The sequence below is a fragment of the Falco cherrug genome, chromosome 8 (assembly GCF_023634085.1).
Source record: "Falco cherrug isolate bFalChe1 chromosome 8, bFalChe1.pri, whole genome shotgun sequence".
In the NCBI taxonomy this organism is placed as follows: domain Eukaryota; kingdom Metazoa; phylum Chordata; class Aves; order Falconiformes; family Falconidae; genus Falco; species Falco cherrug.
The window spans coordinates 22,593,259-22,617,503 of record NC_073704.1 but is presented as its reverse complement, the minus strand read 5'-3'; the positions used below and the strand labels follow the sequence as shown (position 1 = coordinate 22,617,503).

Here is a 24,245-nt window from a genome sequence, read left to right as displayed (position 1 = left end):
GTCTTATCATTTATTTAAATCACTGTATCTGAAATGGATTTTATAATAAATTAATAATTACTAAAAAGTATTAAACATAAGTAAATTAAAACCAAGAGACTAAACTAACAACCTCTTTTCTGTGAAAGTTATTCCCTTGTTTTGTTTTCTGATAAATATTCTATCCGTACTCTGTTCTTTTTTATCATTTGCTGTTGATTTGACCTAGATCCTGAGATTCAATAATCTGGAATCTTGATTTTCTGCTTTTAGAAGTGGCTTGAAGAGAACTATGTTGACATTATGATGCCTTAATTACATATTCCTGGCACCTGTTCCTCTGCAAGAGGAACTGAGGTGTTTGGTTGTTTTTTTTTTCTCAGCACAGCAGAATTACAAATAGCAGTATGTGAATTAGAGCAAATGAGATCACAAAAAAATTGACACACAGAGAACATCCATACGAGATGAAACGTACACAGTGGATTCACTTATTCCACAAAAATACAGACTTATTAGGACTGGTAATTTTGCACTCCATTAAGGGTTCCTACAGTCCAAGTAGAAATTATGTGTCTCATCTCCATTAGTGCCAGCTGATAATAAACATTACTCTTCTGCAAGGTTGTTTCCCTGTTACAGACTGAGTTTGCTAGTGAAGGGTCTTTGTCTTGGTACAGGCACTGACTGTAGCAGTGAGGAAATATGTGAAAACTTGTAATTTTGGCATAATCCTCCAATAAGAGTGCTATTGATAAAAATGCCATTGTCTCAGGCTTGTGAACATTCATCACAGACAGCTCTTTGTATTTTACTTTTTATTTCTTTTTCTGTCTTTCCCTTTGTCTTCTTTTTCTGATTCGTCATCTTCATATTTTTCTTTTTCTGGTTTTGTTACACTGTCATAAGAAGGCGGAGATGTGGAGGATGAAGACATATTTATTTTCTCTGGAGGTGACTTTTCACTTAGTTTACCAATAATCATATCTTCTTTGCTAAGCAGATCAACCCCATCTTTCCGATACATAAATGAAAGTTTCTTTACTGACTGTCTTAGAAGATGACGTCTATAAGCCCGTTGAATAATGACAGCAGATACCTCCTCCTGTTTTCGTTTTAATGTGGTTGTAATTGGTTCATAGGAGACTTTAGAAGGATTGGCCGCCATAAACCGATCTTCCATCTGTATTCTGAGGGCATCCATCTCATCACTTTCCCCCAAAACACGCTTTGTGAAAGCAAACAAGATGTCAAGGCAGTGAATTCTGTCACCGCTTACCATGGGCAGATCCATTGCAATAAGTTGAAGCATGTTTGGTTTGGGTATATTAAGAGGAGGATCCAGAGAAGCTGCAAAATCAGACAGTTTGCTATATTCTATGAATTGTGTTGCATCAGGATCATATTTTTCCCAGACTTCATAGAACATCTCAAAGTCATCCTCACTCAAGGGTTCAGCACTTTCTTCAGTAGCAACACCAAAGTTCTCCAAAATCACAGCAATGTACATGTTCACCACTACCAGGAACGATATGATAATGTAGCTGACGAAGAAGAAAATCCCAACAGAAGGGTTGCCGCAGTCGCCTTTAACGGAGCTCCCTGGGTGAGTTTTGTTAGGGTTACAGTCTGGCTCCCCACTGTTAAGAATTGGGGCTAGCAAACCATCCCAGCCAGCAGACGTGGTAATTTGAAAGAGGCATATTATGCTGTTGCCAAATGTTTCAAAGTTGAACATGTCATCTATACCAGCTTCCTTCTTGACATAGGCAAAGTTGGACATGCCAAATATCGCATAGATAAACATGACCAGGAAGAGCAGCAAGCCAATGTTGAACAAAGCAGGAAGCGACATCATCAAAGCAAAAAGCAGAGTGCGGATTCCCTTAGCGCCTTTAATGAGGCGCAGGATTCGACCGATTCTGGCAAGTCGTACGACTCTGAACAAAGTGGGGGACACAAAGTACTTTTCAATCACCTTAGCTAGAAACATACCTAAAGAAGAAGTGAAAATAAAATTAAAAGGGTAATATTTTATCACAGATTACATTTTTCACTACAAAATACTAATTAAGAACAACTCTACCTGTGGAATTAGTAGCAATTATAATTGGAGATAAATTTTATCTGCTATGGGTAATTTTAGCTTTTCTCCTACTACTCAGGAAAAAAAGAAGGAGTATTAAAACTGATATAGAATTATTAAGAAAGTTACTACTCTAAAGTATGCTTTTCATTTCCTAAACCATCAGGAGAAATTAAGTATCTCCTCTAATCTGCAAAATTTGACAGAGATAAAGCATTTAATACATGGCTTACTATATTTCATATAAAATGTCATATAAAAATTTCTTACCTACTATTGAAAGAATAACAACCACAAAATCAAAAATATTCCAGCCAATGGTGAAGTAATAATAACGAAGTGAAAACATTTTGAAGACACATTCTCCAGTGAAAAGGACAACAAAGACCAAGTTAATCCAGTATAAAATATTTTGCATCAGATCACTCTGGTCGTCTGTTTCTATCATCATGGTGACCATGTTAAGGCAGATGAGAACCATAATGGCGATGTCAAATGCTTGCTTTGTTACAATATCAAACACCAGACCTTGCAATTTGTTCTGAGAAAAAAGAAAATGTGATAGTCTATGACATGAACATCCTTTTCCTCCCTCCCATCTCCTTCTTCCTCCCCCCAAATATATGAAACAAAAGGCTCAAAAATCCAAGAAAAGCACTGTCCAGTAACTTCTTTATTTGCCAGCTCTAACTTTTCCCCTCAAAACCGAACAGTCTTATATTTCTTCATGTTATTTGATTATTTGCTTCCTCAGGCATAACAAATACGACAGACTTTTCCTGCAGAACAGAAATATGTACATTTCAATTCAGAATGAAGCACCAACTTTAATTCGACTTAAACCATTTTAAAGTTAGAGGGGAAATTTTTTTGATAGCTAATGTACTGCTGCAATTTCTTCCCAAATGTAGATGGCACAAGAATAGCATGCATCCTCACCGCTGGCCTAGGTATAGGTTTTTGTGGTTTCTTGGATCCCAGCTTCTTCATTGCGTTGTAGTATTTCTTTTGTTCTTCTGTCAGGAAAATGTCTTCACCTCCAAGGTAAAAAAAATAAAAATACAACTGATTACAGCCAAGCCTTTAAATCTATTAATTCACAGCATTGCAGAACATGTTTTTTACAAACCGCGTGTTCATTCTTATACATTATTACCTAAGCCAAAATATAGTAATTGTATCAAAGATTGTTAAAGTATCTGACAAGTCTTGATGGAAAAAGGAAAAAAAGGAATGGAGAAAACTCCCAGACCTTCTATCTATTTGTTATTAAAAGAAATACATACCTAATTAATTCAATCAAGTATGTGGGGGAAAAAAACCCACTTTTCAAAATATACATTCTGTAGGTACTTATAAATCCACCACCATAAATGCCACACTGTATATAAACCAACCAGAAACAAAAAAGCTTCAAAGGCAAAAAGATTCACTGAGAGCTGATATGCCTTCAGGGAAACCATACAAGGAAAAAGAAATTACTGATGTTATTTTTCAGGATGTGTGTTTCATCATTTGAGAATGAGTATCTCAGTGCAGATGGTTTTTTGCCACGGTAATACTTCCACAGCATATATGAGGCTTGATCATCCCCTACATAGTACAGAAATCATCAGAAGCATGAGCTTACTCAGGTTTCTTGCCCGAGTGAAAGGACAGCAGTCTGAGTAAAAGGGTATCTAGAATAGTATGTGTAATATACATATGGAAACAATTGTCAGAAATACAATTTATGTTGACAAGTAACTTCTTTTTTTCTTGTATGCATTTGCTTGTAAGTACATTCCAGGTATACATGATGTCAAAGTACTGAATTTGGAAAAGAATTTCAGAGTCACAGCTGATTCTGTGACTGTCACACTGACTTCGTCAAATGTCTTATTGAAAAAGAAATGACAGACATTGGATGAAGATGTGTTTGAGTCTTCCAGCTGTGGCTACATATAGACATATATAGACATGAAGATTTAGAAGTCAGAAGAGATCCTGTTTAGAATGCTCTCCTCACAATCCACATTTTTAAGTAAAATCCAGTTCTTCGAGAGTAAGGGTTTTGGAAAGAAAAACAAGAAATTAATTTGCTGACTATAGTGTAAATGTGATGTGACTTTGCCAGGAGATCTTATCTGGGGGAAGGAAGAGCTATAAAGGAACTGGCATTCAACTGGGGATTTTTTCTGTCTCAGTGATGTAATGGCTACCAAGACTGAACAAGTCATCTTTGTCTCAGTGTGCTGTCTGTAGAGAGAATAGCAGTCTCAAGATGAGATACACCCTATATGCCTTTGAGGACCATAATTATTAGGAATTTGACACCTAGTGGAACATTTTTTTCCCTATGGGAACTAATGTAATGAAAGTAGGATGCACACAGGGACTAAAGAGATACACACAGTTCAACTACACAGGGACAGTATATTGCAACATGAGGTCTTTCCCATTCATATCCCAACAACATTGCCCAAAATGGATGATCTCAGTGATGTGAGGGCAGAACAAAGACAAGAAAAATACTGCTGGGTAGTCACGCAATGCATGATCTGAACGTTTCTATGTGCATCTATAAATTCAATAGACAAGTGACTAATGTTTGCTAATTTGCTACATGAAACTGAAGAATAGCATGTAGATAGAATTTTGTCCAGCCTAATTATTACCCTTTGTATATGTGCAGTATTTGACTTTCCTGGTGACAGTTACAACTGTGTAAGGGGTGTATACCACACTGTCAGAAAATGCCCTTTAGCAGGAGCCCTTCTCTGCCTTCTGTGTCATAATGACTACAGTACATAGTGTCTGCCAAATGAACCTAACAGACCTTATAATCACCACATTACTGAGTAAGGTCACCCTGTTATATACAGACCACCAAAAATACCAATAGCATGTATATATCACTTTAGTTACCCTTCTCTTCAAGGGTAAGAAGCTGAACCACCTTCCTCTTAAGTACTGGAAGCCCCAGATGTTTATTCCAAGAGAGATACAAACATCTTGGAGGATGAGGATGTCATCAGGTTTGGAACCGCAACCTCATCCTTTCTATTATATATAGATGTAGGTCTGAAGATAAGAGACTCAAAGGATCTGAAGAAGCAACATATGAAGCTGCATGCTTCATTTTGAAGCAGAAAGATTTACTGGAAGTTTCCGCTGAAGTAAGTCTAGCAGTATCTTTTTTTCAGTCCAATGAATCAAACTTGACAAACTATCTAGAATCAGAAATGAAGAAATTATGTACTGCCTTGCTATTACTTAGCTCACTTTTTTTTTTTTAAAATCAACATTCAGTATGATTCTGCTCCAAATGTGTACAGAAAAATGGCCACTGTAGACCTTAGACAGCATTTACAGTTTAAACAGCAAGTAGAATTTAATTTGCCATCACAGTCTTAATTTTAATCTATTTAAATGCTCCTGGAGTTCTTGACACAATCCTGTGTTCATTTGAACCATAGAAACATTTTCAGCTGAAAAGAAAAAGTATACATCTTAAAACATGAATAATTTTCTTTGTCTTGCAGATTTACTAGTAACTTATAGGACAGCTTCCCAACCCTCTCTCGTCTTACACAGAGCAGTAGTTTCAGCACTCAGCTTGTCTGTATTAGACTCTCTGTAATTAAGAAGGCCCTCACAGTATTGCTATACATTGTTTATTGATTTTGGTATTTGTAGTTTTGCATGTTCTCTTTTCTGGCATCTATTTGCTCAAATTAAGTAATTTGCATTTTCACATACCTTTGTCACAGCACTGTAAGGGTAAGTGAAAAACAGTACATAACTTTCTGATGTACAACATATTATCAGGCTGTACAGAGATATGGAGACCACTCAGGCATTCAGTGAAAGTTTAAATTACTTCAAATGCCTTAAAAAGCAAAAGACTTTCATTATTTCATTATTTTGAATAGAATAAAAGGAAATCTTAATAGCTGATTTCTTTTTCTCCTTTCTATTATTATGAGAGATTTCTGACACTCAGACTTATCCTTGCATACATTGGCTGAATGCTCAATAAGAATGAAGTGTTGTGAAAATGAAACATGTGATACTTATCTTCTTTTTTTGTTGGTTGAAGTTATCTATGATGACACCAATGAATAAGTTTAGGGTGAAAAATGATCCAAAGATGATAAAGGCAACAAAGTAAATATACATGTACAGGCTGTACTCATACTTGGGCTGTTTCTCTTCCTATGTAACATAGAAAAACAGCAATACATCACAAATAACAGTTAAGATACATCACAGAATACCAAGCAGGAACAGAAGTTGCATCCAGCTGGACAGCAACTCCTTGACAAGAGGGGAAAAACCAGCTGTTTTGGAGCATACCCTACACTTGCCTTATCTTTGAACTTGAAAAACTATTTATAACAGGTGTCTGTAATTGCACACACAGACCTGCCACTCCTCCCCTTTCTGTCTGCCAGTTCCCCTCTAGTGACATTTGATGTTTTTTGGACTTCCTACTAAATTTGACAAAAGTGTGCCAATCTCAAAAGCAATTCAGTTCCTATGGACTTTATGCAAGTCAGGAGCTGGATACAGGAAAGATGCATACAAATAAAAGCATTAACAGAAAAGCAGGCAAAATTCAGCCATTTTATTTTCTGAGATCACCTGAATCTGCAGTTCTGGATTAACTACTGCAAGTGATATCATGTGATTATTTGGGTTATTTCTAGAGACACAGGAAAAATTTGTTCCCTAATCTGTAAGATCTCAGCGATATAAGTTAATGGGAAATCTGATTTCATTAGTTTTGTTATTTACAGATGACTTATTAAATTAGTAATACTTATTGTAGATCTAACACTATATTTTTTTACCTATGAAAAGTATATGCACTTCATAATGCATAGATTTATATAAAAAATATCAAGGTTTTACATTTTTATTTTTTACATTTTATTTTATTTTGACTGCCACTGAAGAAGCACTACATCATCTTATATTAGTTTTCACTCAGTAAATTTTATATTGTACTCACTTCTCTAGAATCAACAGCAGCATACATGATGTCCATCCATCCTTTAAACGTTGCCTAAAAACAAAGTTTGTTAATATTTTCTATCAAAGCTCCAATTTTGTAAATATTCTAAATAAAACAATGTCTTCTGCAATGTATTTGCATCCACAAAAATAAATAGGAATATTACCAGTCTGGTAAGACATGGGCAAAGCATTCACAGTAAATAATTTACCACGAAATATTTCTCCCAAACACTTAAAAACTGAATACATTCTAATCTTCATGCAAAGTCATATAAACTATGTAGGATGAGTTGCAATCTATATCTAAGCATAACAGAAAGACTATTAACAAGACTTGCTTATAACAAGACTCTCCTTTCTAACTTACTGATTATCAGAAAACTGGAGGAGGACTCAAAAAAATCAGCCACCATGGGTTGGCATTGTTCAGACAGAGTACGCAAATAGTCCTAAAAGAAACTCCAGAAGATACATAGTCCCAAGAAATCTTAAGGAAAATAAGAGAATCTTAGAATGGTTTGGCTTGGATGGGACCTTTAGAGATTATCTAGTCCAATCCCTCTGCCATGGTCAGGGGTATCTTTCACTACATCACACACTTCCAGTGATGGGGCATGCACAACTTCTCTGAGCCACTTGTTGCAGCATCCCACCACCTTATCATTAGAAAAAGAAAACAAATCTTCCTTATGTCCTATCTAAGCCTACCCTCTCTCAGTTTAAAACTGTTGCCCCTTGTCCTGCCACTACATACCTTTGGAAAAAAAATGTCCCTCTTTCTTATAAGCCTCCTTTATATATTGAAAGGCCACAATAAGGTCCCCCGGGGGCCTTTTCTTCCCCAGGCTGCACAACCCCAATTCTGTCAGCCTTTCTTCATGGAACAGGTGTTCCAGCCCTCAGATCTTTTACTTGGTCCTTCTCTGGACCCACTCCAGAGGTTCTTGTCTTTCTTGCAGTAGTGGGGTCTCACAAGAGTGAAGTAGATAGGGACAATCACCTCCTTCTATCTGTTGGCCACACTTCTTGTTATGCTGCCCAGGATATGATTGGCTTTCTGGGCTGCAAGTGCGTATTGCTGGCTCCTGTCCAGTTTTTTGTCAACCAGTATCCCCAAGTCCTTCTCTGCAGGGCTGCTCTCAACCTATTCACCCTCCAGGCTGTAGTGATACTGCTGATTGCCCTGACCCAAGTGCAGAACTTTGCACGTGGCTTTGCCCACTCCTCAAGCCTGCCAGGTCCCTCAGGGTGGCATCTCATCCCTCTCAAGCCTATCAACTGTACCACTCAGCTCGGTGTAATCTGCAGACTGCTGAGGGAGCGCTCAATCCCACTATGTCATTGATGAAGCTATTGAATAGTATTAGTCCCAGTGCAGATCCTTGACAGGCACCTCTTGTTACTGGTTTCCACTTCAACATTGAGCCACTAAGTCCAAGTCTTTGGAGAAAGCCTTCCAGTCAACTTCTTATCCATCTAGCGGGCCTTGCATCAAACCTATTCCTGTGAGCTATATTGGGTGAAAATAAGCTATGAATGTCATGTTTACAGGAAACATTACATAGCTGAACTATTCTATCTAAGTTTTGTTACAAAAGCTAAAAGCACTGCTGTCCTCTACGCTCATCATTTACACAGCTGCAATATAATTTAGCAATAGCTACTATCACTCCCTGGAGCAGTCAGACAGCAGCCTGCTAACAGAATACTAATTACTAAATACTACCAGTTGGAGATATTTTTAAAGACAGAATAATTACCAACTGATTATAAGCACAAATGTTTCCCCAGAAGCAGTTTGTCAAGTGACCCCTATTAGGAATATGTTTCTGTCCTATGGGCTCCAATTTACATATGCTGCCTCTAAAAAAGGCTTGTCCTTAGGAATCTAGCACTAGTAAATTCTGGAACTGCTCACCTAGTTTAAAAGCAAGCTAAAAACTATCTCCAAAAAACCCACTTGACAATAATAGACAACGACTGGAGTTGGACTAGTAAGAATAATGGAAAGAAGAGAAAGGAAAAAGTGAATTTAAAAACTTCTACTAAATCAATAGTTGCCTCTCTTATTTGAAGATCAGATGCGCCCTAGAACGTATCTATTTGAGTATCACAGTAAAAATATAACTTTTCCTAACAGATCAAAGAAGCAAAATAAATCTTCGCTGTATTCGCTGTATTTTTTTTTTTTTTTTCAAATGAGATACTGTATTTCTGTAGAGCTTGAAAAGGTACTAGTGTTTGGGTGCCAAGGAACTTGACAACCATCTAGTAGATTGGATATTCCTCCTTTTCCAAAATGGCCATAGAATATATAAGAGTTTTACCATAAGCAACATTAATTAGCTCCATAGAACACAATTATAAAATAATATCCCATATCCATTCATAAATTAAAAAATTAACATTGAAAATTATGGAATTAAATGTTACTACTATAAAACTTAAAGCTGGAAAATTAACGTATCAAAATTTATACACTTACTACTTGCAGCAGAGAAAGGTAACCCGCTCCAACATTATCAAAGTTTACTTTTACGTTTTTCCACCGAACATTCTCAACAGTCATCATAAGATTTTTACACATAGTTTTATTATTGACTTCCTCTGGTGAGAACGGCTCACCAGTTGTGGTGTTAACACACCTATAGAACTTGCCAGCAAACAAATTTACTCCCATGATGCTGAAAATTAGCCAGAATGTAAGACAAACCAGAAGTACATTCATAATGGATGGGATTGCTCCAGTAAGAGCATTCACAACCACCTGGTAAATAAACACAGAAAAAAACCCCTTTTTAGTAACAATATCTCAAGTAGTTAAAAGATTACTTTTTTTTTTTCCAAATACAGCAAAAGAATTAATGTAGAACATTAAAATATATTGAAGTAACGCAACTAGAAACAGAATAACACATGTAATGCAATCACACATGCTACTGTTGGACTTGAAAACAGACATGCCATTCAGTGTTCCTCCATGATTTTATAATTAGGCATATTTGTATTGATTTATTACACTTTTTTTTTCTTACCCTCATGCCTTCAAAGCGTGACAAAGCTCTTAGAGGTCTCAAAGCTCTCAATGTCCGAAGGGATTTAATTGCACTGAGTTCTGAGAAACCAAGGGCGTGAGCTACTAAGCTAACCAAGGAAACCTAAAGGAAACAAAACAAAACAATTTTTTTTTTTTTAATAGGCTCACAATACAAATGTAACGCCTTGAGGAAGAAAACTTTGATCTGGGTATCAGAAAAAAGTTCGTAAGGACCCTAAGCCTCTAGCTAGCACAAATAATACAGAATAAAGAAAATCAAATAACCATAATGGAACATTGCGTGTGAATTTCAGAGCAGTCTGAACAAAAAGAGACCTTAATCTCTGGAATTTTCATCACAGAGCGCTAGTTAGAAGAATGCACATCATATCTGTGCAAAACAAAGGGCAATTTAGATACAAGTAATTTTAATAAAAACTCATCTTCCCAATAAACTCAGCCAAAGCCTGAAACGTACTGAAAAAACTAATCCCATTCTATGTGACATTACAATACTAAATACTACAATACAATACTGTGTTCTACTACACTTGCATTATTACAGTAATGATAAAATGTGAGCCAGCAGCATTTGTGAGCCAGTCTGCAGTAATTCACACAGTAGCATATATATGAATAACTAGTAATTCATATTGCCTGCAGATGATGACAGGCTTGGAAGTAGTATATACTCAGTCAGACAGGACTCTGACACATGTGACCCCTAACTGTATGACAGACACGAAGAAATAACAATGTCAACAATTACCTAAAAGCAATGCACTCAGACGCATAGAACAACAGACAGCACTTTCCAGGGAAGGGGAGTTACGACAGAGTTAATACAGGGAAGGGGAGTTACGACAGAGTTAATATTTTAATTGTGAACCAGGACTTGTTATCTCTTCAGACTACTGCAATCTGGATATTTAGAAATCATAATATCAAGTACCGGAAGAAAACCTATGTATACCTCCATTTGGCAAAGAGTACTGTTTCTGGTGTTTAAAGTCCAAAACTGAAGTTAAAAATTCTAAGTCCAAGAATGAACAAGAAACTGGCAGATACGTTTTAGAGTAATCTAAATTAGAGTATTGAAATGGGTTAAACAGTGGGACATGATAAAATACATAGACAAGGAGGAGAAGCTGGCTAATTTTTCATGTCTCTTAAACATAGCATGTAATGTTTTAATAAAATCAAGGTGCTTTTTTTTTTTTTTTAATTACACAAACCAGGTAAAACCAAAACTCAGGGAACTCAACATCTGAGAAATATACGAAATACAAGTCAGTGATCACTACAATGCCTCATCATAGATAACTATTTACCTGTATTTATGAAATAACCCATCTAGAACTTTAGACAACTCAGCTGCTGAAGTGATTATAATTAGGCCACGTAGCTCAAGAGAAGAAAATTTCATTAAAAAAAGGGAAAAGAAAACTAGGAGAAGATCCAGAAAAAGAACACATTCACTGAGTGGAATGACCTTCATTCAAATGCTAGACAAATATTTAGCATAGAAACCATTAATCCCTATGAATTCATCAAGACCTTACTAGCAATATGCCTTTCTTTTATAATTCTAGAGAGATACAGAGAAAAAGTTTCAAGTATTCCTGTCAGATAACCATATTTTCTTAGATAATGCACTTACATTTACATTGCAAGAAATTCTCTTCCCGCAAGATTAGCATACCACTGCCTAATGATGCTATAATTTTATCTTTCTTTGAAAACTAAATACAATTTAACATATTACTTTTTATGGTTTCTTTTTTTTTTATTTTGGAGGGGAGAAAGAAGAGGGAGAATAGTTCATCTTGTCACATGGTGATGATGGCAATTAAAGCATAATTTTTCTGGTACCATCTGTGGATATGTGTGCATATAGGCAAGCTTTTTACATTTTTTTTATTAATAAGTAATTTCCTCCTTTTCCCTATGTATGATCGCGGTTTGGACAACTCATACCAGCTCTGAACTGCCTTCCACATACAAAGGTGCTATCTGTAACATTCCTGTGATGTAAAACTACAAAATAGTATTATATACTTGATGTAAAGGTACAAAATACTATTCTATACTTTCATAAAACATAGTAAATTATAAATGTGTATTGTAACAAAACCAAGGAAAATGTAAAAAATGCACTGTAATGATACATGTGAGACAGAATCCACCCTCAGCTTCATTTTCAACTTTCTGTTCTTTAACTACCACATAGGGCATTTGCAGAAAAGCACATTGTTAACATAAGGTGGAAACATCTTGCTTTGGATTTGTTAAAATGCTTGTGTTTTGAACAACTAGAGTGGCTTGAGATTTCTTTCTTTTTTTAACGTTATTACTCTTCTGGAAGAGAGGATCTAATCCACAAGAAGTTTTGAAACCTTTAAGTACAGCTGGATTAACAGCTCAAAAGCTGATTGCCCTGCTGTTCTCTGGTGAGAGTCAATGTTTTCGGTCCTCACCGAGTCTTCTACTCCAGACGGCTGTCTCCTGTTGCATTTACACATGAGGTAGCCTTACGCAAATCTCTTTCCTCTAAGGGTAGCTTAAGCAAGATGTCAAACACTACACAATCCCATGTTTGTTCTTTTTCATTACACCCTCTGAACTTGCATATGGAAGGCTGAGAAAAATGAGCATTTGTACCTGTTCTGGGGCTAATTATGCTTTTCTGAAAACACTGTGAACATCATAATGGGAAAGAATTTCTTTTCACATGCTATAAATTCTTTCCCAAACAGAGGACAGCTGGAGAATTTAGGCTGATGGGTACAGAACAGTTTGCCTAAAAAAATCCTGTGAAACACTGTCTCACTGTGAAATGTTTAATTAGACTGGTACTGGTATAGCAGATTTGTTCAATGTTCAACTGGATAATGGCACAGGACAGGAAGACAAAGCAAAGATAACCAGTTGAGGGCAGCACATTGCCTGTTACCTAAACCAACAGGTAAAATGCCAGTAGTACGAGAAAGAGTTAAAGTTGCTTGCTACCACCTGAAAACAGTAAGTAAATCTGGCAATAATGTCAGAAAAAGCTAAGCAGACCACCACTGAATTTTTTAGGGGATGGGAGGTGGGGGGAGGAGGGGCCTTACAACACAGGTGGCCAAACACTTGGAAACATTGCCAAGTAAGGTGGCAGAATCTCCGTTCAAAACTGAGTATCACCCTGAGCAGGTTTGAGCTAATTTCTAAGACGGCCCTGCTTTCAAGACAAGGAGCTAGACAAGAAAACCTCCAAAGGGGTCTTCCAACCTAAATTGTTCTATGATCTGCTTCTATAGGGTGATAAGATGCAGGCATTCCAAGCATGACATGAAGATGGCTACAAGAAAGCACTGAAATAACTGAAAAAAACAGTAGGTCCTACCTATCCATATGGAGATATGGTATGCTTTAATAAGAAGAATTGATCTTAAATGCAATACAAAGTCCAACTTTCATAATACAGGCTTGCACAAAGTTACTAATTGTGAATGCTTCTTAAATGGTAATACATTTATTTTTTTCTTATTTTCTTTGATTTTCACAAAGGACAACTCTAATAGACAAATAGAAATGCAGATTTGAGTATCACAAGATTCTGGAAACATACTGTCTTGGAATCCTAACAGGAAACCAGAGTAAAGCATGGCATCAACAATTTCATGCAAAGATGACAAAATTCATCTGTATGATTGCCACTGCTTTCCCATTAATACTAAAATTATCATACTTTTTCATTTAGCATTTGAGTTACAATAAAAAATATTATCAGAAATCTATGGCATCCATACAGACAGTGAACACAAAAAATACATACATATATATATATATTCAGCCTTACTCAAAAACAGTCTTAACTTTTTTTTTTTTTTTTTTTCATTTGCCTTGTTGAGGGTATCTTGTTTTGCAGAATTTAATCTTAAAGAAAGAAAACTTACTGAGTTTCTTAGTGGTCAATACATCTGTTCCAGGAACACATGCTGACTTTTTACTTTCTATATGTATGTATTGGGTGTTCACAACGGAAGGTATGGAGAGGATGCGAAAGGAGAAAGCAGAAAAACTGCATTTCCCAGAGAAAACACATGTTATCTCATGTTACTGAGTTAGCCCATTTGCCCAAAATGGGGATTCTACACCCCTGACCCACAAGTGACGCTAGAAAGAGAAGCACAGTTAAATAAGGAAGACAGATAAGAAACACCATCTGTGCCTTTGCCTCCAAAAAAGTATTTAAAAAAGATAATCAGGTAATTTTCAATTCTTTGGTAGGGAAAAAAAATTCTGTCCTAGATCCCAGATTCCATCTGATTAATGATTTTTTTCCCCTGTCCATTTGTTGAATCTCTACTCAAATGCCTACACAAAGAGAAAGAACTCCTTCATAAGAAATATCATGCCATGTCACTAATTCTACTAATTTCTCTGGAGTGCAATTTCAACAGTACTTTTTATTTTTTACTGTTGAAAAGCATTAATTCTGTCACCTAAAACCTGGCCTTTTTTTTTTTTTTTTGTTATAAGAATTCAGAATTCAGAGGGGCAACAGGAAGCATTCTCTACGATCAGAAACGGTGCCAAACAAAGCCAAAATATTTTCAGCTTCCAATAAAGAATCTTTAGAAAGTGATGTATCAATGGAAACTGGAAGAGTTGCGCTGAAATTTGGCCTCGCAGCCTAATACACACTCTAGTACCTAGAGCACCATAATAATCAAACTGAGGACTGCAAATGAATGATCCTCATCTTTTTATATTGATCCATAGGTTATCACTTTTGATTTTCCTCAGCCTTCTTTACTCTAATTGCTGTCTCCCTGCTCCCATCCCTCTTTTTTTGAAATTTTCTTGATACCATTCTCCCCTGCAGTTCTTTGCCAGTGACTCATTAAGCTCAGGATCAGCTGTCCTACCCCAACCTCATGTGCTCACTTAAATTTTCCTTTCCTTTCTGTGTTTGCTTCCTCCTCATTCTGTCACCAAATCCAGAAGACTGAAGTCCAGTCAGCTGATAGCCCTCACCCACGGGTTGGGAGCCACTGCAGTAAACCCCAGACAGAACACATGGAGTCAATGACAGCATAAATATAAAGGTGGATTTAGTTACTGAATAATTACAGTGGAAACTTATTCACTGGTATGTCATTTTCTATTCTTTTAAACTCAATTTGTGTTCTTCACTGTATATACATATATGTGTATTAGATTGGAGTTACATAAAAGGATCTACCTGAACAACAGAAATAGGCTACTTAGAAAGTATAGTACCTACATCAACAATCAGGAAGTCCAGCCAGCACCAAGCATTGGTGAAGTAAGTCTGAAAACCATAGGCCACCCATTTTAGCACCATTTCCAGAATAAAGACATAAGTGAAGATTTTATCAGCATATTCCAGTACGATTTTTATAGTCCTGCGCTGTTCAATATATATATCTTCAAAAGCCTGTGAAGAATGGTTACATATAAGCCAAATATCATAGGTCTTCCCAAACCATACATTAACCCAAAAGAACTGAATTAAAAATGGCAAAGTAAAATCACTTTCAACTTTAGATGTTTTAGCTTGAAAAGCAAACCAGAGCAGAGATTACAATTGCGTTTTCTGAATTTTAGATTTTATTATTGCCTGATAATGGAAATATAATATAATGATTGGATTGTAACTAAAAAAAAAGTTTTTAGAAATGTCAATAATAGTCAACACAAAATTACAATTTGCCACCCTGCAAAGCCCCATCAGACTCAGTCAGAAGGCAGCCTCCTGGTTATAATATATTCAACTAACAAAAGAGAATGAGAATGAGTTACAGTGACTAATTTTTATGTTGCTGCTGATCTTTGCTGAATTCCAATATTGGGTGTTGGTGACCAGGTTTTAGTAGTGGGAAGCTGTAGGGCTGGCCCACTTGAGAAGAGACCAGGGGCTGCCCTGTGCTGGCTCCACAATGGACCTACCACAGTCAGCAGCTGAGACCATCAGTGAAGCTGATGGTACCTCCAGGAAAACATATTTAAGAAAGGGCAAAACACCAGATGGCATTGTGAGGACTGAAGACAAAGAGTAAGAGAATCTACTCTGCAAACACCGAGGTCAGAGAAGAGGGGACATGGTGCTTCAGGTGCCAGAGCAGACATAATTACAGTATATACTAAGTCTTATGGGAATCAACAAACAAAAAGACCCCAATACTTAGTAGCTGTGTGAAAGACTAGTTGCCACTAAGAACAGTATAAATGAATTAAAGGATTCCTATGTAACAGTCTAGATATACTGAATCTAAATTAAAAGCAAAAAATTAACTGGGAACATGATGAATTCAGTATCTGTACTTTTTTTTTTTGACAATTTTAAATTAAAGTAATTGTTCCAGTTTACTGCATACAAATAATTTTGTATAATTTTTATAATTTCTTAAATAAGATTTTTAGTGTAATCTTTTTCATAAACACCCTTAAACACACATCATCTTGTAGTCATAAAAAATTAATCTGCAGAATGTTATTTGACAGCAGAATTTTAATGACTTATTTTATATTTACTGTCCAAAATATTCTGGGAATTTAGATCCAGGCTGTCCTGGTTTTGGCGAGGATAGAGTTATCTTCAGTTTCTCAGGCCCTGTCAGAAGAAAGGTTGAGAGGCACAAGAAACTGGGAGGGGACACAGCCAGGAGAGCTGACCTGAACTAGCCAGAGAGATATTCCATACCATGGGACGCCATGCTCAGTATATAAACCTGGCGGGAGGGGTGTGGTGGGGAGGTGGTTGGCCAAGGCCTGCTGACCATTTCTTGGGGACCAGCTGGGCATTGGTCAGCCACTTGCGAGCAGCTGTATTACGCATCACTTGTTTTCTTTTCTTCCTTCCCTTCGGATTTAATTCCTCTTCCCTTCTCCCTCCTTTTCATTATTATTATTTATTAATAATATTGTTAGTATTTTATTTTAATTATTAACTTGTTCTTAGCTCAACCCTCGAGTCTTCCATTCCCTTCCGATTCTCCTCCCCATATCTCTGGGTGAGGGGGCAGTGAGTGAGCGGCTGCATGGTACTTTGTTGCCAGCTGGGGTTAAATCACAACATAGCTCTCTTTCAAGCCAACTTTATATTTTTTTTCTGCATGAACACAGATATGTTACAATACTCTCTTTGATAAAACATTTTTTGTGGGTACTGTTTCTATGGGTGCAAGCTCTACTTACAAGAGCACCACTGCTGAGAAGAATCATGAAGACAATGAATGTTTCAAACCAGTTGTGTTCAACGATCTTGTAGCAGGTTTTTCGAAGGTTCCACCAGATTCTTCCTTTTGTGCTTTCCATACTACCTTCACAGCATTTAAATTTCCGTATACAGCCTAGTAATACAATGACAAACTGATATACAGTAGAATTTTCATTATCCTGAAAAAGCAAAATCACTCTTAACAAGCTTCTGTTTCATGAGTTCAAATTACTTCAATTTATGCTTCAAAGTACTGCAAGCTACTTAAAGCACACTTACCTTCTCAATTTGATGCTTTGGGTGTATGAAAACTTGCTGCACACAATTCTTCTACTACCCTAACACTACAAAAAGCTTATAATAATAATAATAATAATAATAAAAGATTGTAATCTAATTAAGCTAATTTTAATTTATAAGCACTTTTTAAAAAAGTAATTTTTCATTTACATACAGATAAAACAAAGAACATATGAGAACTGTCAGGGAGTAGAAACAAACACATAGCAGCTTTCACATGAGGTAGATCAAGAGTACAGCAGCTTCTTTTAAAAGTACTGTTGTCTCTCAGGTAAGGTTCAAATAAATCACAGATGTAAACACTCTATTTTACTAAGGAGTGACCTCTGCTTCAAGGGATGATTTGAAAGGGATGATACCTCCGTCATGACATAAACAACCGATTTAACTGCAGATTGTGAGAGCTTTTCCATGTGGTACAGATTTGTGGCCACCACCCACAGAATTCTGCCTCACCTTGAAGGGCTCCTTACCTTGTCACGGGGCCTCAAGGCACAGTTTTCAATGAACCTCAGTATCTACCTGCTTAACAGAAGTCTCTGTATTTCTTTAAAAATCATCTATCTCATAGAAACATAACCAAGTTTAAATTACTTTAACGGTTCCCAAAGGCAGCAGCTTAGTTTTCCCTATGACTGTCATTAAGTTCATATTTTACAAGTAAGTTACACTGTATTTCATCAGCTCAGATAAAACAGCTACCATTGTGAAAAGCATGATTTACCTTACCTTCACCTACTCAAAATGCCTACATTATTGAAAAAATTAATCTTATGCCCAAGGATGGATAGACATCACATGATATAAGAATAAGGAAGAACTGTAATATAAAGTGAAATTATTTGAGAAATATACTTTTTTTTTAAAATCAAGAGTTTGATATATTCAATATAGCCTCACACTGCAAAACAGTTATGTTTTTTTTAAAGATGAGTGAAATAATATTTCAAAGGACAAGAGTCCCAGCCTAAGTCAAAGGTTTTTTCATAACAGTAAATCAGAAAGCACGAATAGGATAGGAGAGCTAATCCAGGAACATATTTTGTTTTGATTTTAAGCATGACATGAAAGGAAAGTAAAATTTGTAATACCACAATGATAGGAAATACGTTTCAGTAAATTTCAGTAGTCCCCTAGAGGTTATAGCTACACAGAACTAAAATAAACCAAAACTTCAAAGGGCATGCAAGTATGCTGTTAACACTTCTTTACTTAATAAAAACATAGGATCTCATTCAACTGTGCGTCCTACATTATATTTATGCACTCCCTCCCCACATTAATGGTGTCATGTCAAGATAACAACTCTATTGTGTGAGTCAAACTTTCCAAGATCCAAATCATTCACTGAATTTCTTCCTAGCGCTAGGAAGGGGCCCACAGGTAATCAAGATTCTAGTTTAAATTTCTCAGTGGAGTGAATCTGGTGTAGGATTTGGTCTTTGGTCTTTCAGATTTCACTACTGAAAATGTCATTTAAATCAACAGGATTACTGATTGCTGAGAATCGGTTTATGGATTCTAAATGGATTATATATAGATTATAAATGGCTCCATGGACTTCAGTACAGCTATCTACAACAGCCAAAATTAATTATAAGATCTGACAAACTAGGATTCATGATTGCAGTAGCAAATAGCTTCCTTGAACTGCCACTGTGGTTGCAAACAATCGAAAACCAAAAAACCAACCCCAAATCTTATTTCCACACCTTCTGTAAAACACACCTTCTGTAAAGCATGGCTGTAGCTCTGATGCTTTCTCTGGTTCAGTTTCAGCTTTTTCTTCTCCAAAGAGATCTAAATTAACTGTACTTCCTTCAGATGAGCTGGAAAAATTTAGCTTCTGAAAATAAAATTTGATAACAATTGTTCTTTACTAATATTTAAACTTTTAGAATGTTCATTATGTTTAAGCATGCAACACTGTGTGCAAGTAATAATAATAACAAAATATTTGTCACCAGAAATACACACAAACATCCACACATAGCAGACAATGCTGTTGAAATGTGTATAAATCATCTACTTTCTACCTAGAGATTACAAGGCGTTACATGTAAACTTTCATGGAATTTTAGAATTTCTGGTCTAAATGTAATACAGTGTTATCATCCATCAAAGTTTACTACTACCAAGTAGATTTTCTGATACATATTTTATTTATTTTGTTTTCTATTATTATTTTCTAGTAAGAAAATAATTTTTCTTGCTGCATTTTAAACCAGTATCAGTCATACTGTATCTGTTAAGAGGATCTATGTTGGTATCTACTTTCACTACAGCACTCTCCTCAACCTGAAGACAGTACATCCTGACAGCAAAAACTTTTAAATTGTAAACTGTGAGGGTAAACTGTCTAAGGGAGAAAAGGTAGCATATTTTTAAGGTCTGATTTTAATTCAGTGCCCATTATTCATAATATAAAAATAAAGGAAAGGAATTATCAGTTCTTTTTCGCCGGCATCTTAAACATCAGTATGGTAAAAGCTAACCACTTCTGGTAATATGATAATTTATAATAAAATTTGGTTACCTTTGACCACAGATAATTTAGTTATTTTTCCTTTTAAGATCATTCTTATGATCTAGACTGGAAAACGCTAAAGTAAAATCAGGTTTAATATGGAACCTTGCTTCAGATGTGAATTTGACCATTCCCCTCAACATATCCATAAAATAAATTAAGCCTGCCTTGTCTTAACCCATAATTATCACTACCATACGAACAACTTTTGTTTTTCCATATATATATACTGATAAGTTTCAAAAAGGAAAAAGTACGATAAATACATTTCAACTGGCATTAATTTGCATTTTTTTTGCCAATGCACATATGTATTACATTGTGCATTGTGAAACTACCCATTACTCTGGTACGCATACCTGTACAGTTAACACCCAGAAAAAAAATAATTGTTGTCATAATTAAAGTTACATAAATCATGTTAGTATGAAAAAATAATAAAAAAAGAATAAGCCTCAATTAATTTTTAGTTTTGTAATCTGCATGTGTATTTCAAAAACCCATAGTCTGGAGATTTTAAAGGAAGATGTGGCATCCTGTACATTTAATCTGAGTATGAGTACCAAACTAAGTCAAAGTAGTTTTGGTCACAGCATTCTCCGACATTTCACAATGTTATTACCAAGAAGTAGATAACATCAGTAATGAATTCACACAAAAAAATGTCTGTAGGGAATGATGTAAGCACACTTTGTAAAACAGTCTCAGTTTCATGGAATTAACACCACGTTCATTAATTTAGCTAAACTTGCATGATTAAGAGACATCTAAAATATAAAACCAAACAAGTTACAGGCACTATCCAATCAAGCCATATTTACATCTCAGTTGTGAAATGTGAAAGGACAAAATTGTTTTGGGTATCAAACAATTTATTTTTTTTTTACATTTGTGAAAGAAGACAGAGACAATTTAATAAAAAAAAAAAAGTAACCCAGTGTTCTGCATTTACTTTTAATAAAAAATATTTTAATAAAAAATATTGCCTAATCTGCTGCTACTTTAGAAACTCATTATCTGAAATACAACCCCAAAATTGCTCATATTTTATGTAAACACCTCTTCATTTTTAGTAGAGTTAATTTTAAAATATTCACAGCAAACATCTTTTCCTATCACTACTTCTACTGAACCTGAGGACAGCACTATATACCTCCATTGTTTTATTAATTTGCTACTTTCATCATTCCATGACATAGCATATATATTGCAAAATGGTGCAGCAGTGGCAGGTAAACTGAAATAATGAATTGAATTATAAATCAGATTACTTATTTTAAAAATATATGTGCTTGAAGAGTAAGGAAGTTGTGTGTCATACTGCTAATGAAAATTAAAAACAATGTGAAATACCCTGGGTCATTTGAACTGCAAGCTACTTAGTACACCATTTGAACAGATGACATGAATACAACTGAAAGAATACAGATTTTTATGAATTAACAACATTAAAAAATGAACAACCTTAAAAGGAAAATAAACTGAAAAGAATCGATGTGTTTAGAACATGAAGTTATATGTCTCATTTAATACATAGTAGAAGGATCAAAGATTAGTGATTTTTTTTTTAGTTTTGGTTAAGAAAGGCAGTTTTCTTGACTCTAGAAATCCAATTAGATGCTTAATGAACTATTTTGATACAAGACAGGCAGCCTGGCATATAACCCTGTGCTTGAAGAGTTATACATTTAATTAAACATTGGATTTTTTTTTCATGTAGGGAGCTCATATTTTTCACTAAGATGATGGTATAAAACACAAAAAACCCCCAGACAGTAAAAAGCAATATGCATAGAATATTTTCCTGTTCTAATTAAAAATTCAGTTAGTTTCTTGTCTATGTACAAAGTTCACAGAGATCTAACTGATTCTGTGAATCACTCCACAAACAGGACTTTTAGGAAAGACAGAAATGCTCATCCTTCAACTTCAGTGCACTTTGCTGCTGTTCAGTGTTTAACAAACTAAGGCAAAGTGGCCTCATTGCATATACACTAAGCACTCGATTGAATATGTCGACTTACGTACTCAAGAGTTGACTAGCAACCTTGACGTTTACCAATCAGTAGCTAAAATATTTTTGTTAGAAAAGGTTCTGTCAATATATTACCTTTTTTCTTTTTCACTGTTGGCTATTGAGATTTTGAACACGTTACAGCCACTATACTGTTATAAGGTCAAAATTTGGAGCTCACGATCTTTCTTCTTTCCTGAAGGAATCAAGGTATGATAGCACAAATACTTGCAAGAATAATGTTACTACTACAAATTGTCCCACTGAAGCCACTTAGGATTGCTTGAGGTAATTAGTAAAGAGTCAATCTTTACTGAGCATCACCTTAAAAATAATAAATGGAAGTGTATGCAAAATTGCAGATAATGACTTTAAAGAAAACGCTGTAAGAAGAGCTAATAATTAAGCCACTGATTATTCTTGTGATGTAAGTTGTAAGTCATTCACATTTTGATATTCAAATAGCAAAGCAAACCTGATATGTTTCCCAAACTGCAAAGCAAAGAACAAATGTACCACCAATACAGCTGCTAATACAAGCAATGACAGGGAAACATTGTCTTGTGTAATACAAAAAAACCCAAAAACCAAACAAAAAACCCCAAACAAACCCATATAGGATGACAGTGCTGCATATTCTTACATTCACATTTTCTCATTTACTAAGGATCTCTCCCTCCCTCCCTCCCTCTCATTTAAGTAGACTGTTTTTGCTGGAGAAGGAGGTAAAGAACTGCAGTAAAATGTGAAGAATGATTGTTGATAACTACATTGGAGAGTATGCTCAGGAACCTCTTAGAAAAGAGGATCCAAAAACATTACTACATGGAAATGCAACAGAAATCTGTGTTATGCCACTTATATACCATCAATTGACTATTTTCCTGCTTAGTCAGATCTATTTTCCGCAGGAAATACTTCTTCAATAAAAACAATCTCATTTTTCCATTTAGTCTCAACTATTAAACAACAAAAAGGACACAAAGCACATTTCTTGTAAGCATCTTTACTACATAGCTTCACTTATCACTGAATACAGTATTCTTAAGCATAAGCACAGTTGGTAAAATAATTTTTATTGGTATAGTTTTATTTATCTTTTTCTGAAAGAAGCACGTCTATAAATAAAGCTTGCAAATTCTTTACCTTTTAAAGAAACCCAAAGTATTGTCCATAGAAAATACTCAGGTTTTGTCACCAAACTAAAACCAAAACCTACCCCTTCTACTCTACATATCTTAGGAAAAAAACCAAAAAACCAAACAAAACAAAACAAAAAACCAACCAAAACCCACCAACAAACAGGCATGCATATTTATAAAAGAAAAAAAAGCATCATCTTATTATGCAAGGAAGGTTACAGTAATAGAATGTGACATCCAAATGAAAAACATTCAAGTATTTTCCAGTCAAATGATTACAAGCCACTGGTTTACTATTTTGCATGCTGTTCTACACCTGTCCAGCTTCAAAACAGCAGAAGCTTGAAGCAGAAGCAGTGTCAAATAAACAATATCCACCAAATCAGAACCATCCCCTGTACTTAGCAGCAGTAGGACGGGATACTATGCATTCTTATCTCCCCTACTTTAGTGCCTTTTCTAAAATGTTTTGGAAAAATCCTTAGAAAGATGTTTTTCCATTCCAAAAGATATTTTTCCATTCCATCTTTCTGAATAGCTTACAGGCCCCCTGGGCACAAAAGTGAGACCTGAAATATTTCCAATACATAATACAGTACAAAAGCATACATGAAAGATAATGCCGGATTCCACAACGAAACCACATGAACAAAGTTTGTATTTGGAAAAGGAATACCTCAATGACCCCTAAATGGCAAGGACCAGAACTGCCCAACTACTCAGAAGAGATCATCAGGAATAAGAAACATGTAGCTTGGTACAACTAAGGTTTGTTTTACAGTTTTGGAGTTCCTGAGCTTAGAGGGTTGGGAGGTACTTCCCATTTCGTCTTTTTTAACAATTGCCTTAATTTTAGCCTTATCCTAGATTTTCCTGATTTCCATATTTCTTTCTTGCTTGAACTACTTTATTTATATAGCTTTAAAAC

The 24,245-nt window shown here is 35.5% G+C and overlaps 1 protein-coding gene across 1 annotated transcript in view; it reads right to left on the bottom strand.

Annotated features, from left to right (window-relative positions):
* Positions 1 to 336: 336 nt before the first annotated feature.
* LOC102046154 (sodium channel protein type 2 subunit alpha-like) overlaps positions 337 to 24,245 on the bottom strand; it is a 76,022-nt gene continuing 52,113 nt past the window's right edge. Inside the window, exons 18-27 of the mRNA XM_027810718.2 lie at positions 19,363 to 19,480; positions 17,313 to 17,467; positions 15,379 to 15,552; positions 10,102 to 10,224; positions 9,552 to 9,833; positions 7,062 to 7,115; positions 6,125 to 6,262; positions 3,005 to 3,109; positions 2,336 to 2,606; positions 337 to 1,974 (exon numbers count right to left, since the gene is read on the bottom strand). Coding sequence (XP_027666519.1) covers positions 791 to 1,974; positions 2,336 to 2,606; positions 3,005 to 3,109; positions 6,125 to 6,262; positions 7,062 to 7,115; positions 9,552 to 9,833; positions 10,102 to 10,224; positions 15,379 to 15,552; positions 17,313 to 17,467; positions 19,363 to 19,480 — 2,604 coding nt within the window. The 3' untranslated portion in view covers positions 337 to 790. The remainder of the gene's footprint in view (positions 1,975 to 2,335; positions 2,607 to 3,004; positions 3,110 to 6,124; positions 6,263 to 7,061; positions 7,116 to 9,551; positions 9,834 to 10,101; positions 10,225 to 15,378; positions 15,553 to 17,312; positions 17,468 to 19,362; positions 19,481 to 24,245) is intronic.